The sequence below is a fragment of the Papio anubis genome, chromosome 5, assembly GCF_008728515.1.
Source record: "Papio anubis isolate 15944 chromosome 5, Panubis1.0, whole genome shotgun sequence".
In the NCBI taxonomy this organism is placed as follows: Eukaryota; Metazoa; Chordata; class Mammalia; order Primates; family Cercopithecidae; genus Papio; species Papio anubis.
The window spans coordinates 166,557,972-166,571,127 of record NC_044980.1 but is presented as its reverse complement, the minus strand read 5'-3'; the positions used below and the strand labels follow the sequence as shown (position 1 = coordinate 166,571,127).

General features: G+C 37.3%; 1 protein-coding gene across 4 annotated transcripts in view; it reads right to left on the bottom strand.

Annotated features, from left to right (window-relative positions):
• Positions 1 to 13,156, bottom strand: part of CPEB4 (cytoplasmic polyadenylation element binding protein 4) — a 71,598-nt gene that overhangs the window by 8,575 nt on the left and 49,867 nt on the right. For 2 of the 4 annotated variants that reach the window (XM_003900535.4, XM_003900537.4), the window contains 4 exons: positions 8,630 to 8,653; positions 6,552 to 6,725; positions 2,203 to 2,292; positions 1,720 to 1,838 (listed from right to left, as the gene is read on the bottom strand). In XM_003900535.4, the coding sequence (XP_003900584.1) occupies positions 1,720 to 1,838; positions 2,203 to 2,292; positions 6,552 to 6,725; positions 8,630 to 8,653 (407 nt within the window). The remainder of the gene's footprint in view (positions 1 to 1,719; positions 1,839 to 2,202; positions 2,293 to 6,551; positions 6,726 to 8,629; positions 8,654 to 13,156) is intronic. The other 2 variants (XM_009209586.3, XM_003900536.4) reach the window with 1 other exon arrangement.

Here is a 13,156-nt window from a genome sequence, read left to right as displayed (position 1 = left end):
AAAAGTTAAAAATTATTACAAATTATTTTATTTCTAAAAGCAATAATCCTATCATTACAAGTCAATAAAGCTGGGAAACTAGAAGATTTAAAAATCGTGTATCCCAACCCATCATTTTATTTTTAGGAATAAACTAAACCAAGGTGGAAAGTTCAATTTGATTCTCTATTATAAGCCAAATTACTTAACATGTCCATAATTATTTGTAAGTTAAATCACTGTTTTTTAGCTTATTTGGGCCTTTAGTCTGTCCAGTGCCCCAGTATCTACATAATTTAAATGTTTAGCATGGTATCCAATGCCAATCAATATACAATGCTAAGTAAACTCGAATTGTGTGTCCAATCAGTGTATGTCCAGGAAATGCAAACTACTCCTGATACTATCAAATCTGATGCATTATTTCAAAATGGTTTTGAAAGTAAAAATACTGATGATATTTGCAATATATTTTTTTATATGACAAATACTTCAGTGTATCCATTAGATTGGTCAATCAAGAATCATGTACCTCATTTAAAACTGTTCACATTTTCTAACTATCACAAATGCCCACGCCAACGGCTATGGGTTGACAGCGGTGTATACCCAAATACACACACCAATAGAGTCCTAGGTCAAAGGTCCCAAATTCAAATACGGATGGGGATTGGCAGGGAACATAAACAAGTCAAGCAGCAAGAGTCCAGACCACAGGAACTCTTAGAAAGTTTCTGACCTAGACAACCACAAGACATCAAGAGAAGCTCCACAAATGTTATTTGCTTAAGCTGGGCCCACTGAGAAGTCCTTTCTGCACTGTATCCCATCATTCATTGGGTGCTGGCTGAGTGATAATAATCTGCTGCTTTGCCAGATTCATCAAAACATGCCAGTTGCTCCCCTTCCTAAAGGCTAAATTTTATGATAAACTTTTCCAAAAAGAAAAAACAGTATGCTATGCAATGTATCTGTACACGTATATACACGATTCACTCTACTTTGGAGAGTACCATATATAAAGTTAAGGACAATATTGGGTAAAATCTTTATCAAAGTGAGGAAAAAGCTAGAAAGACACACATATAGTATTTGTGATTTGAGTTCTGTTATTCAGAGGCAATTCAGCTATTTTATTAAATGCATTATCAAGTAAAGTCTTTATTTTATTTTATTTTTTTTTTTTTTGAGAAAGAGTCTCGCTCTTCACCCAGGCTGGAGTTGCTGACAATCTCAATACAGAGTCTATTCTTGAAGCAGCGGTGTGATCTCTGCTCACTGCAGTCTCTGTCTCCTGGGTTCAGGTGATTGTCGTGCCTCAGCCTCCCAAGTAGCTGGGACTACAGGAAAAATTAGCCTGGCTAATTTTTGTATTTTCAGTAGAGACTGCATTTCACCATGTTGGCCAGGCTGGTCTCGAACTCCTGACCTCATGTGATCCACCTGCTTCGGCCTCCCAAAGTGCTGGGGTAACAGGTGTGAGCCACCACGCCCAGCCGTGAAGTCTTTTAAAAATAAAGATTTACCAATTACATTTCAACTAACCAAAAATTAAATGTCAAATTGATATGTGCAAATACACAGAATGTCAATGTTAAGAATTTCACAAGACTTTACTTAGTCTGCTTACAAACGTGTCAATTAAGTACCCGAAACACATCAAGTTGTCCATGGGTTTTTCACACAGAATAGATGAATGGAGCAAAAACAAGGAGCTATTTTATGCTAAACTATACTTACTGGCTTATCCTTGATGGTGGGACTTGATACACAAAGGTAGAGTTTTCCATCTTCTTCAATGCATGCATCAATGAGAGCCTGCACAGAGCTTTCATCTTGAAAAAGCAGAAATGCATAGCCTGAAAAAAAGGGGGAAAGAAGGCTTACATGTCTTCCTATCTTTTGGTAATTCTTCAGGGGAAAGGAATCATGCACTAAAACTAAAGAAAGGAAAAGGGAATAGGGAAAAAAATTAAAACAATATGTATACCAAAAGTCTGATAACATCAACATACAGTTCCTTTTGGTAGTATCTTGAAACATCTTTTAGAGTAAAATTAAATTTGAATTAAAAGAATATTAGGTTGAAATTTTAAAGAGCATTTGGGAAAATGCAAGTTTAACAATGAAACATTTCACAGTGAAGGTGAACATTTATGAAAAGGCTACACATTAAACAATGTACGAATAAATTACATAAGTATAATGAATCTTGAGAATTACCTTTAGGAGGAAAATACGATTTGCTCTCGGCTTTATGAGGCCAATCCACAATCAAAGGGCCAAAGCGACGAAAACTGGCTGTGATCTCATCTAATAACAAAGCAAAACAGTAGATTTAAATGTTTTTATGATCATTTTTTGAAAGTTTTTTTTAAGTTTCACATCTACTATTTACAAGAACAGTAAAAAGAACTCCTTTATCCCCTTCATCTAGATTCTCCAACTGTTAATAATTTGCACATCTGCCTTCACCCTCTTTCTTCTCTCTTCCTCTTTCTCCCTCTATCTGTACATAGAAATCAATCTTGCCATCCAGCCAGCATCTTTTTCTGAAATGGTGCCCTGTAATCCCAAACATAACTACTGGTATCTGTTCAAAGCAAGGCCACTCCCTTATATAACGATTTTGATATCACACTATTAGTGATTCACAGACTTCATTTAAATTTCAAAATCCTTTCTGATCCACACTGCTATCCAGAACATAGGTCGTACTTAATTATCATATCCTCAGAGCATCAGTCTTTTTCCGCTTTGGAACAGCTCCATGTGCTTTCTTGTCTTTCATAGTCATTCTATAGAATGACTGCTATGGTCTAAACATTTATGTTCCCTCAAAATTCATAAGTTGAAACCTGTTCCCCAGTGTGAGGGTATTTGGAGCTGGGGTCTTTGGTAGGTGATTAGGTCACGGGGGTGGAATCTTTCAGTGGGGTTACTGCCCTTATAAAAGAGGCTCCGGAGAGACCCTTCACTCCTTCTGCCATGTGAGGGTACAATGAGAAGATTATTCTCTATTGAGAAGCAGGCCCTCAGCAGACACTGAATTTGCTGGCGCCTTGATCTTGGAATTCCCAGCCTCCAGAATGGTGAGAAATAAAAATTTCAGTTGTTTATAAGCCACTAAGTCTATGGTATTTTTTTATAGCAACCTGAACAGATTTAAGATAGTGACCCTCAACCTGGGTCTGTGCTCTGCCTCCTATGACCAGAATCATGCTATGTATTCCAAACTGGAATATCACCCTAATGGTGCAATGCCATCCTGTCCTACCATGTGCATGTTAATCTTTTTTCCCCCCAAGATAAGGGCTCACTATGTTGCCCAGGCTGGTCTTGAACTTAAATGATCCTGCCGCCTCAACTTCCCAAGTAGCTGGGACTACAGGTGCATACCATCACACCTGGAGGGCGTGTTAATCTTGATCGCCTGGTTTCTCTACCACAAGGAAACCTTTTCTCCTTTTGTACTCAATTAGTGTTTTACAAGAGTATATTGTGTTGCTCACCAATATCCTGTTCCTTCATGAGCCTTGGCATCCATTGAAGACTCCTGCCTATATTGACTACCACAATAATGGTTGCCAAATAATGATTATCTGTTTCCATCATTCCTTCTACATGTATTAGTTAGTATTGTGCAGTAGGGAAGAGTTTTCTATCTGTCCCATTGATTTATTCATTTATTGATATCAGTTTGGGTCTATCTTATTCAATGGGTTGTGATCCAATTCACTCATTTATTTTGATGCTCAATTTGTCCCAAAAATTGTCCCTGATTTGGCTCTAATTGTCAAACTGTCAGGGACAATTTCTCCCCGCTTGTCCCATAGGCATGGGAGGCTCCTAGGTCCTTCGTACTTCTTGCCACCATTCTTAAGCACTTTCATGCTTTCTGGCCTAAGAAGATACTCCAGGCTCATATTATTCTTTCCCTTTCCCAGCCCAAGAATCAGTCTTTTTTTTTCAAGATGTATTGATCATCTTAGTGGCAAAAGATATTTAGAAACTAAGATACAGGTGCTCTATATGCTCACTGCTAGTGAGTATTCATTATTTCTAAGTCTTCACAGTGAATGAAGCTAGGAAATAAATAAATACATACACAAACACGCATTTATAACTATTTCCGTATCTGTGAATGTACTTACAAAAACTAATGAGTTCATATTGATATTTTCAATATGACTCCAACATCTCATGGCTTTTCTGAGCCTTCCGCCTTTCTATTTTTATATTCTCTTTTTGCAGGGAGAAACTTAGCTCCCAATACCTGTAAAGACATTTACTAATTTGCTCAATGTAACCAATCTTTCCCCTAACCTGCTAGCCTCCTCTACCTTCTACCTTTGTGCCTTGGGTCTTCTCGCCCTTATTTCTTGGATACTATACGTGCTGCTGCTCAGTCCTCTGAGCAAGCCTCCTCCACATACATGTATACACATCCCTCCTCCTGAGACCTCTTCCCTGTCACCAGTCCACTTCCTTGACAGCAATATCTCAGCCTTAGAGGAAGGGAGAGGAAAAAGGGATGAATGGGAAAAAATGATAGACAAGGAAGGCCTGACCATATTTTGCTATTAATTTAAATGATACAAATTATGCTACATTATACATTTGGACACTAATGAGATTACGGAAAGATACATTTCAAAGAGACTTCTAGAAAGAGTAGGTAAGCATGTGTAGATAAGACATGATAATAGGGCAGGGTAAAGGAACAGAAAAGAAAGATGAGGAGTATGTCTAAATTCCAGTCTGATAGAGCTGTTTTCATCTTCCCCAGACTGTGAAACAGTCTAATCTGCTCTGCTACGATATCTGTTTCTATGGTAAGTTTAGTTTGTGTGAGTCTAGTAAACAGGGAACAATGTCAGTATAACATGGAAGTTGTACTGGTTCATAAATGATTTTTCCTAGGCAAGGTGAGCTAGCATAGTTTGAGGAAAGAACTATAAACTTCACCAGGAAAGGAAAAAGCCCCCCCACTTGTCTGATGTACAGGTACAAACCCTCCCAGCTCTGTTATAAGAAAATTAAAAATAAGTGCAGCAACCAGAATTCTCTTGTCAGAGAGCTATGCCCCTAACCTTGCGGGGCTCTTATCTCCTGACAGTTTAGTTTGTGCTTCCTCAGGTGTTCAAAGGTCGGTTTCCATCCGCATTGTCTCCATGCTTGCAAGCCAACATTTCTGCTTTACTGGTTTTGTACATTTTCAATATTCCCTGAAGCAGCCCCAAGCATGTTGAGCTACCTGCCTGAATTGTCCAAGTTATCTCCAAGGTACTAATTCTCTTCTTGTTAGTGCTTTAGGTACCAAGTTCATTAGGTTTTAAATGATTTGTCTTTAACCTTATTTTCCCCCATAAACCCTGTAATTTTTAGTGCACAATTCTGCAGAACACAATATTCTTCAAGCTATGCTGAGAGCAGGATGGAGACTGATTCAGACAACCCTGAAATTTCAGCATAGCTTCCACCAAGACATTTTATTGTAGACAAAAAGAAGAAGCAAAAAGCTCAGTTTATTTCGATCTTTGACTTTTTAGAACCACTTGTGTCTCAACCTTCCAAAGGATAAATCATCTTAAAGAAAATGAAGTGACTTGATAAGTTTGATCCCAATCTAAATGTGAAGATACTAAACCTTATTATTTATTAGATCTTATACATGTGTAAAGAAATCTATTCTATTCTCCATAACATGATTTAGTGGATTTCCATTTTCACTCAGGAAATGAAGACAAAAGAAATTAGGAAAGCAACCAAGAATATGTGATTGGTATAAGGTCTGCTACTCTGATTTTTATCAGGGTCACTCAGACCCATGGAGGAATAGCATATTCCTGAACAAGTCCCTCTAAGTCTTTGCATGGCTGGCTCCTTATTCAGGTCTCAGCTTAAATATCAATTCCTCAAAGAGGCTTTTCTTATCCACCTAATTTTAAAAAACTCCCTGTGTCACTATTTTACATCATCCTGCTGTGTGCTTTTCAACATTTGCTTTCTAGTATTTTCTGGCATATTTATACATTGTTTATGGGCCTTCTCCCAATAAAATGTAACCTCTATGTAAGCAGGGACCTTCCATCTTGTATGCTACCTCAAATAAGATTATCTTTGTAGTACAACTGTAGCCTCTATTTTTCAAAAGTTCATGCTTAGTCTAAGATTTTAAACAATGAGCTACACATTTGTGGAGCACTCATAAAAGGTGGGGAAAACAAAGGAAAATACATCACTGAATTTGTCCAAAGTTAGCACACACAGACAAAAAGGGAGTTAGTACCCATGTATGCACCCAACAATCAAATCCCTTGGAAGCTTTCCCAGTGATGTTTACTCCTTTTCATATAGTCCAGTCCCTTGCTTTAGTGGGTTAGCACAGCTCTGCTCCCCTCCCTTCTATGAATTAATCTTATATGCCATGATAGGAGAATAGGACAAGAGAATAATGCAATCAGGGCTAACGACTGGAACCAGATAAGACTGTTATTGTAACACTATCTATGAGTTTCCTACTATGTGCCACCATCTGGGCATCCTGCTATAAACAGTTCTAAATATACCTTCATCAATGTCTGGAGGCAATCCGCCCACAAACACCTTGCGAGAATATCGTTCCACTCTTTCCCCATTCTGGTGACTGAAACAGTGAGGTGAACCCAGGCCACTATGAAGAGGTTGATCCCCACGGCCATCATCCAAGAATCCATCTTCCATTGGAAACAGTGAAGACTGACCTGGAATAGAAAGCAGGGAAAAAACGGTAACAGAAAACGTTCCTTGTCACTGATTATAATGCACAAGAAACAAGGAAACAGCAGATTCAATAAAACTGCTGCTTTTGTTTTCTCACTGAATAATAGAAACACTTAGCTATACTCTTGAATTCCCACCAACTTAAAGTCCCAACTGAGTCAGAGAGAAAGCACATGGTTAAATATTAATAGAGGGCGACTCAAGTATCCCACTGGGATCCAGAAACTTCAGTGAAGTGAACTGAAGTACAGGAGGAGAGAGCACGCTTTAGCAAGCAGTCGGCAGCAGACTGTACTCCCTTGGCAGGGCCCCATGGCTATTGGCAACCTAGACATGTACACTAAGTATTAAATTTGGCTATAAGACATTGAATCACTTACATTTCTTTAAAAAATCAAACAATATAGCCTGCACGATTTCCTCTATGAATGTGCTTTAAATGAACAGGTAGATTTTTTTTTTTTTTTTTCCTGAGACAGCGTCTCGTTGTTTTACCCAGGCTGGAGTACAGTGGTATAATCATAGCTCACTGCAGCCTCAAACTCTTGTGCTCAAGTGATCCTCCCACCTCAACCTCCCAAGTAGCTGGGGCTAGAGGCACATGCCATGACATGTGGCTAACATAACAGGTAGATTTTTAAAGTGACCACTCATTTTTGTTTACCTTAACTAATGGGATATAATCAAAACCCACTTAATGTTACATTCCAACTTCATTGTGTAGTCTTATGGAATTTCAGATTATTAGGCATGCTAAAGATATATTTATTATTAGCTGGGTTATTATCAGCTTGCTAAGGGTATTATCTATTTCTAAAAACTAGTCATTAAATTTGCTATTTGAAAATCTTATCATCCAGAATATATATGCAGGAAACACCAGAGATGCCAATATGTGTAACAGTCCTTCCATATTTACCTGAGAGCAAAATATAAACTTTTAAACCATAAGGAAAACACAGAGCTACAAACAGCTGCACAATCTCCCAAGCACTGTTTTATCACTTTTCTGGCTGCCAATTTACTTCTAGGTACTACTTGAGGAATTTGTTAATGGATCCTCTAGAAATGTATCTCAAGTGCTCTTACTTTAATAGAAACATTCTAGGTTTTGCCATACTTGTCTTCAATTTCTATTACTAAACACAAATAATAACAGTATATTTTTTATAAATTTATCCTATAATAGCATATGTCAAGTGAAGACACGAGCTGATTATAAAACTGGTGCTTATTTCGTGAACGATCTTAAAAAATCACTTATCCTTTAAATCTAAGCTATTTAACTGTCTTACTTTCTTATAAAAAGACAAAATATAGGTGCCAAGAATAAGTTATTCAGGTACCTCTAGGAAATGATTCTTTAGAATTACCTAAAATTTCTAGAGCTTTTCCCCCAAATGTTTGAAATGTATAGGATTAGTCATTTATTTAGCTCATCTCATTTTAAACCACATGTATTGTTTACTTAGTACAAAAGAAAAAAGAAGTCGACATAAGGCATGTAAGTATAATTAAACCTCCAAGATAATGAGGTATTTTGGGACTAGTGTGACTGTATTTTTCTTTTTAAAGATTCTTAATTTTTTTCTAAGAAATTCCTTTTAGAAAGGAAAAAAAGCAAATCTTTAGATATAAGTTGAGTTTCTAATGTAACACAGGGAAATCATTTTGATTCAAATCCAAATGCCACCATTCTGATAAATTTCTTTAGAGCTCCTTAACTCCTTCAAATTATGTCTAAAATGTTAACTGTAACACAAAAATTAGGATCAAAGCTATGCTTAATTTCCCCTCTCCCCTTCCCCACAAAGGTTAGAAATTAAACAAGCTTGGGTCGTCTCGAAATACAAGTGATACATTTAAAAGTTAAAAACAATGTTACCTCTCCTTCGCCCATATGTCCTTGCTGCATGTCAAATGAGAAAAAAACAAAAACAAAAAAAACAAAACAACCTTTCAAACATTGTCAAAAGAATCAACTGTGATTTCATCTACCAGCTTTTGAAAATGAAAAACTGTGACTACATTCTTCATTTCCTGGTAAATGTCTGAAAAAACAAGGAACTGGATGGTAAGAGGTCAATTTTGTGCATTTTTAAAATTTCTTCAGGGACACTGTAAAACTTTATTGAATCTTATTTGTTTTAGGGGAAGCTTTTTGCTGTAATTGTTGCCCAAGGTTCAAACTATTATGAAACGAAGGCAGTATACAACATGATCAGAACCAACTATTACCATATTAATAACGTTTTCTCTCAGAATTCCCTGCTAACTAGCAATTTAGTAGATATACCCATATTTAATTCATGACTTTTTCACCACCAGAAGAGAAATAACAATTTTACAGTATTCCTCAGTTAATCCTTTATAAGAGAAAATCATAACAAATGAAATCTTTAAGCAATTCATCAACTTCCTTTTAGCCAACAGTTCCCTATGCCTAATTAAGTCTTCTACCAAGTCCTAAATGTTGAAAAGTAAAAGGTTTGGTATTTTTATTGCCAAGTAGGTTGTAGCCAAGTGGCAAAGTAAAGGTAATTAATAATCCACTGGAATACTCAGGAAACGACAGTATAAACTTTAAATCAGAAAACCTTTGAGAAAATGTCTTCCCTGAAACAAATTGGCACTTATAAGCCCAGCCTGTCCAAACACCTCAATTCTATCCAACAAACATTTCTTGAATGCCCGATCTTGTGGATAAATAGTAAATAGAGCATGTCCCTGACCTCCAGAACTAGCAGCTTTTAATGCCAGAAGGCCACATAAGCAAACAACAGTGTGGCATGCCTATTGTTATGCTAGTTACGTGGTAGGCATAACAGGAATAGAGGAGGAAGAACTGGCTCTGATGAAAAAGTTGGGGGTGGGGGTAGGGAATTTGAGGTGGTCCTTAAAGGAAAAACAGAGGAAGGGCTCCAGGCTCAGCAGGGTTACAGGCAGGGGTGCTGCTGTAGCATTCAGGGAAAGGTGGCCAGAACAAAAGCATGTAGAACAAGTGGGGACTTGGCTGGGGATGAGGTTTCAACAGGAAACTGGGATGGGTTTTTTCTTTTTGGAGACAGAATCTAGCTCTCTCACCCAGGCTGCAGTAGTGTGATCTCAGCTCACTGCGGCCTCTGCCTCCCGGGTTCAAGTGATTCTCGTGCCTCAGCCTTCCCAATACCTGGGACCACAGGGACGTGCTACCATGCCCAGCTAATTTTTGTATGTTTTCGGCAGAGATGGGGTTTCACCATGTTGGCAAGATTGGTCTCGAACTCCTGATCTTAAGTGATCTGCCCACCTCAGCCTCCCAAAGTCCCGGGGTTACTGCCTGGGATAGGTTTTTGAGTTAGAAAGTATAGCTCCTTTAAGAAATCACTACCCAGACTCACAAACTAGTCAAGGTTTTTATTCTTACTCTTCTAGATAAATGCTAAATAAGTATAACTCAGAAATATTATGTGATTATCTTCCAAAGTGAAATTATATCTCAAACCAAAATACATTTCTGCCACACTTAGATAGCCCCAGATTTCACCAAAGTATTTGAGCAAATGGATTCACACAACATACAATCTCCCACAAGCAGCAGTGCTTTCACTTTAATAGGTCTTAAGTTTAGGGGGTTGGGGAGAGGTAGGTATTTTCTGACTTAATCAGACAGAGGTTAGAAAGACAAACAGCATCACAAAAGCAGATGCTTGTTTAAGAACATTCTATTCGGCCGGGCGCGGTGGTTCATGCCTGTAATCCCAGCACTTTGGGAGGCCAAGGCGGGTGGATCACGAGGTCAGGAGATCGAGACCATCCTGGCTAACACGGTGAGACCCCGTCTCTACTAAAAATACAAAAAATTAGCCGGGTGTGGTGGCAGGCGCCTGTAGTCCCAGCCACTTGGGAGGCTGAGGCAGGAGAATGGCGTGAACCCAGGAGGCGGAACTTGCAGTGAGCCGAGATCTCGCCACTGCACTCCAGCCTGGGAGACAGAGTGAGACTCCCGTCTCAAAAAAAAAAAAGAACATTCTATTCATACAACTGCTTCAAAGATAAGGGAGTCTGGGGAAACAAAGTAATGATTTGAAAATCTTAGTGCTGTCAATCTTAAAAAGTTGATTGATGCTGCTTGGATTTCTGAGAAAACAGATATTTGAAAAGAATAAGCTTTTATAATATAGCTACAAAATTAACATGAAAACTCTCATGGCTTCCATTATTTCAAAAATAAATAATTGCCAGAATAGTAAGGGCTGTGGATCAAAAGTTACAATCAAATACTCTTGAAATCTTCAAATGTATACTCTCAAACTTTGATTATATACTGTAAAATTAAACTGGTCAATATAAAATAATTCATGGTTAAATTCCGAGATTAAATTCTGAAAGCTACATAGACATTTTCTCATATTAAGGGAAAACAGGTTATAAGTGAACAATGTTTACAACTATAAAAGTTGCCCAATCAAATCAGGAAATTAATGTAAATTAATACTGAAGAAATAAAAACAATGACATTCTGGAACATTCAAAACGAGCATGTGTCCTTATACATTATTTTTCATGTAAATTTTGACATAAGATACATACACAAAAATAAACAAATCATAATAAGTTCAATGAATTTTCTACAAATTGAACAGATCTATGTAACCGGAACCCAGACATTAATATAATGCTAAATAATGTCACTTTATCTTACATAAAAAAGATGTACTAAGCACTTTTCCTCACTTATTTCAAAGTATATTGGCACACACTTTATGATGAAATTCTTGCAACATAGAACCTCTCTGCTTTCCTGAGGAAAATGTCAGACGGATTTCCAATTTCATGACCAGCAAGTGTTGCTCGTTATTTGATGTTTCTCAAATGTCCGAGGAAGTGTAAGTTAAGAAATGACTTTAATTATGTTCAAAGAAATCTACATTTTGGAAAAGTTCTAAGTCAGCAAAACTAACTCTGTTAGTTACCAAAAAGTAGACTCTTAAAAGATTTTTTAGATGCATGCCATTACCACTGAATAAAAATCTCCCGGTCCCACCAAAGTTTTAATGAATACTATTTATATGTTTATCCACTTTTATTATTTCTTAGTTTTGATTTATTTTATTTTTATTTTTGGAGATGGAGTCTTGCCCAGGCTGGAGTGCAGTGGTGCGATCTCGGCTCACTGCAACCTCTGCCTCCCAGATTCAAGCAATTCTTCTGCCTCAGTCTCCCTGGGACTACAGGTGTATGTCACCACACCCAGCTTTTTTTTTTTTTTTTTTTGTATTTTAGTAGAGACGTGGTTTCACCCTGTTGAACAGGCTGGTCTCAAACTCCTGAGCTCAGGCAGTCTGCCCACTTCAGCCTCCCAAAGTGCTAGGATTACAGGCGTAAGCCACCGTGCCCAGCCTAGTTTTGATTTATAAAGTCCTCAATAATTTAATGTTCAGAACTAACAGGATTCAAGAATGTTAAAAAAAAAAAAAAGGCTCAAAATATTATGGCCATAAATTTTTATAACTTCTGGATACCTGCTATTAGATCTGTTGATATACTTTATTTCTAAAACATCTTTATAGGATTGCTTACAAATGCTTCCTTTCTTTGTTATTATCCTTATATACAGAATCAAATTCCCTCTAGCAAAATATTCCATTAATCTGTAATGCCAGACTTACGAAGAAGGTACAGAAAGACTTGTCAGGGCTCCCCCGACTTTCTCCCTCCCCACATACTTTATTATAAAAATAAATTATTATTTATCCCATAAAAAGTACTTTTTTCTCATTTGTTGCAACATTTGTAATAATCAAAAAGAAACCAAGTACCCACACATTCAAAAGAAGAAACATCTAGTATGTGGCATTTTTTATTTTATGTATGTACATATATATGTATGCATTTATTTCAAAGGAGCAACCCTATTAACTGAGCATGTGGCATTTTTAAATGTGGCTCATGTTCATGTACCTAAAGCTCTCTAAGATGTCGGCCTGCATGTAGTGTCTAAGTGTGTATTGTAGAATCCTTATTGTGTACATTTAAGAATAAAGAAAATATAAACAGATATGTAGGAACATGCATAAAATTTTTACTTTTTATTTTATTTTTATTTTTATAGAGATGGGGTTTTGCCATGTTGCCCAGGCTGGTCTCAACACCTGGGCTCAAGCAATCCACCCACCTGGGTCTCCCCAAGTGCTAGGATTGCAGGCATGAGCCATTGTGACTGGCCATGAAATATTTTTTCTAGAAATAACCACAAGAACCTTTGGAGACAGAAACTTCTAGAAAGAGGAAAGAAGGCATTCACTTCACTTCTTGTTTTATCCCTTTCTGTACCATTTGAATTTATTATTATTGCATATGCTATATTGCTATATTTGTTAATGAACCCTTTTTGGTTTTCTCCTTGGCACTAATATTAAAAATGAACAAA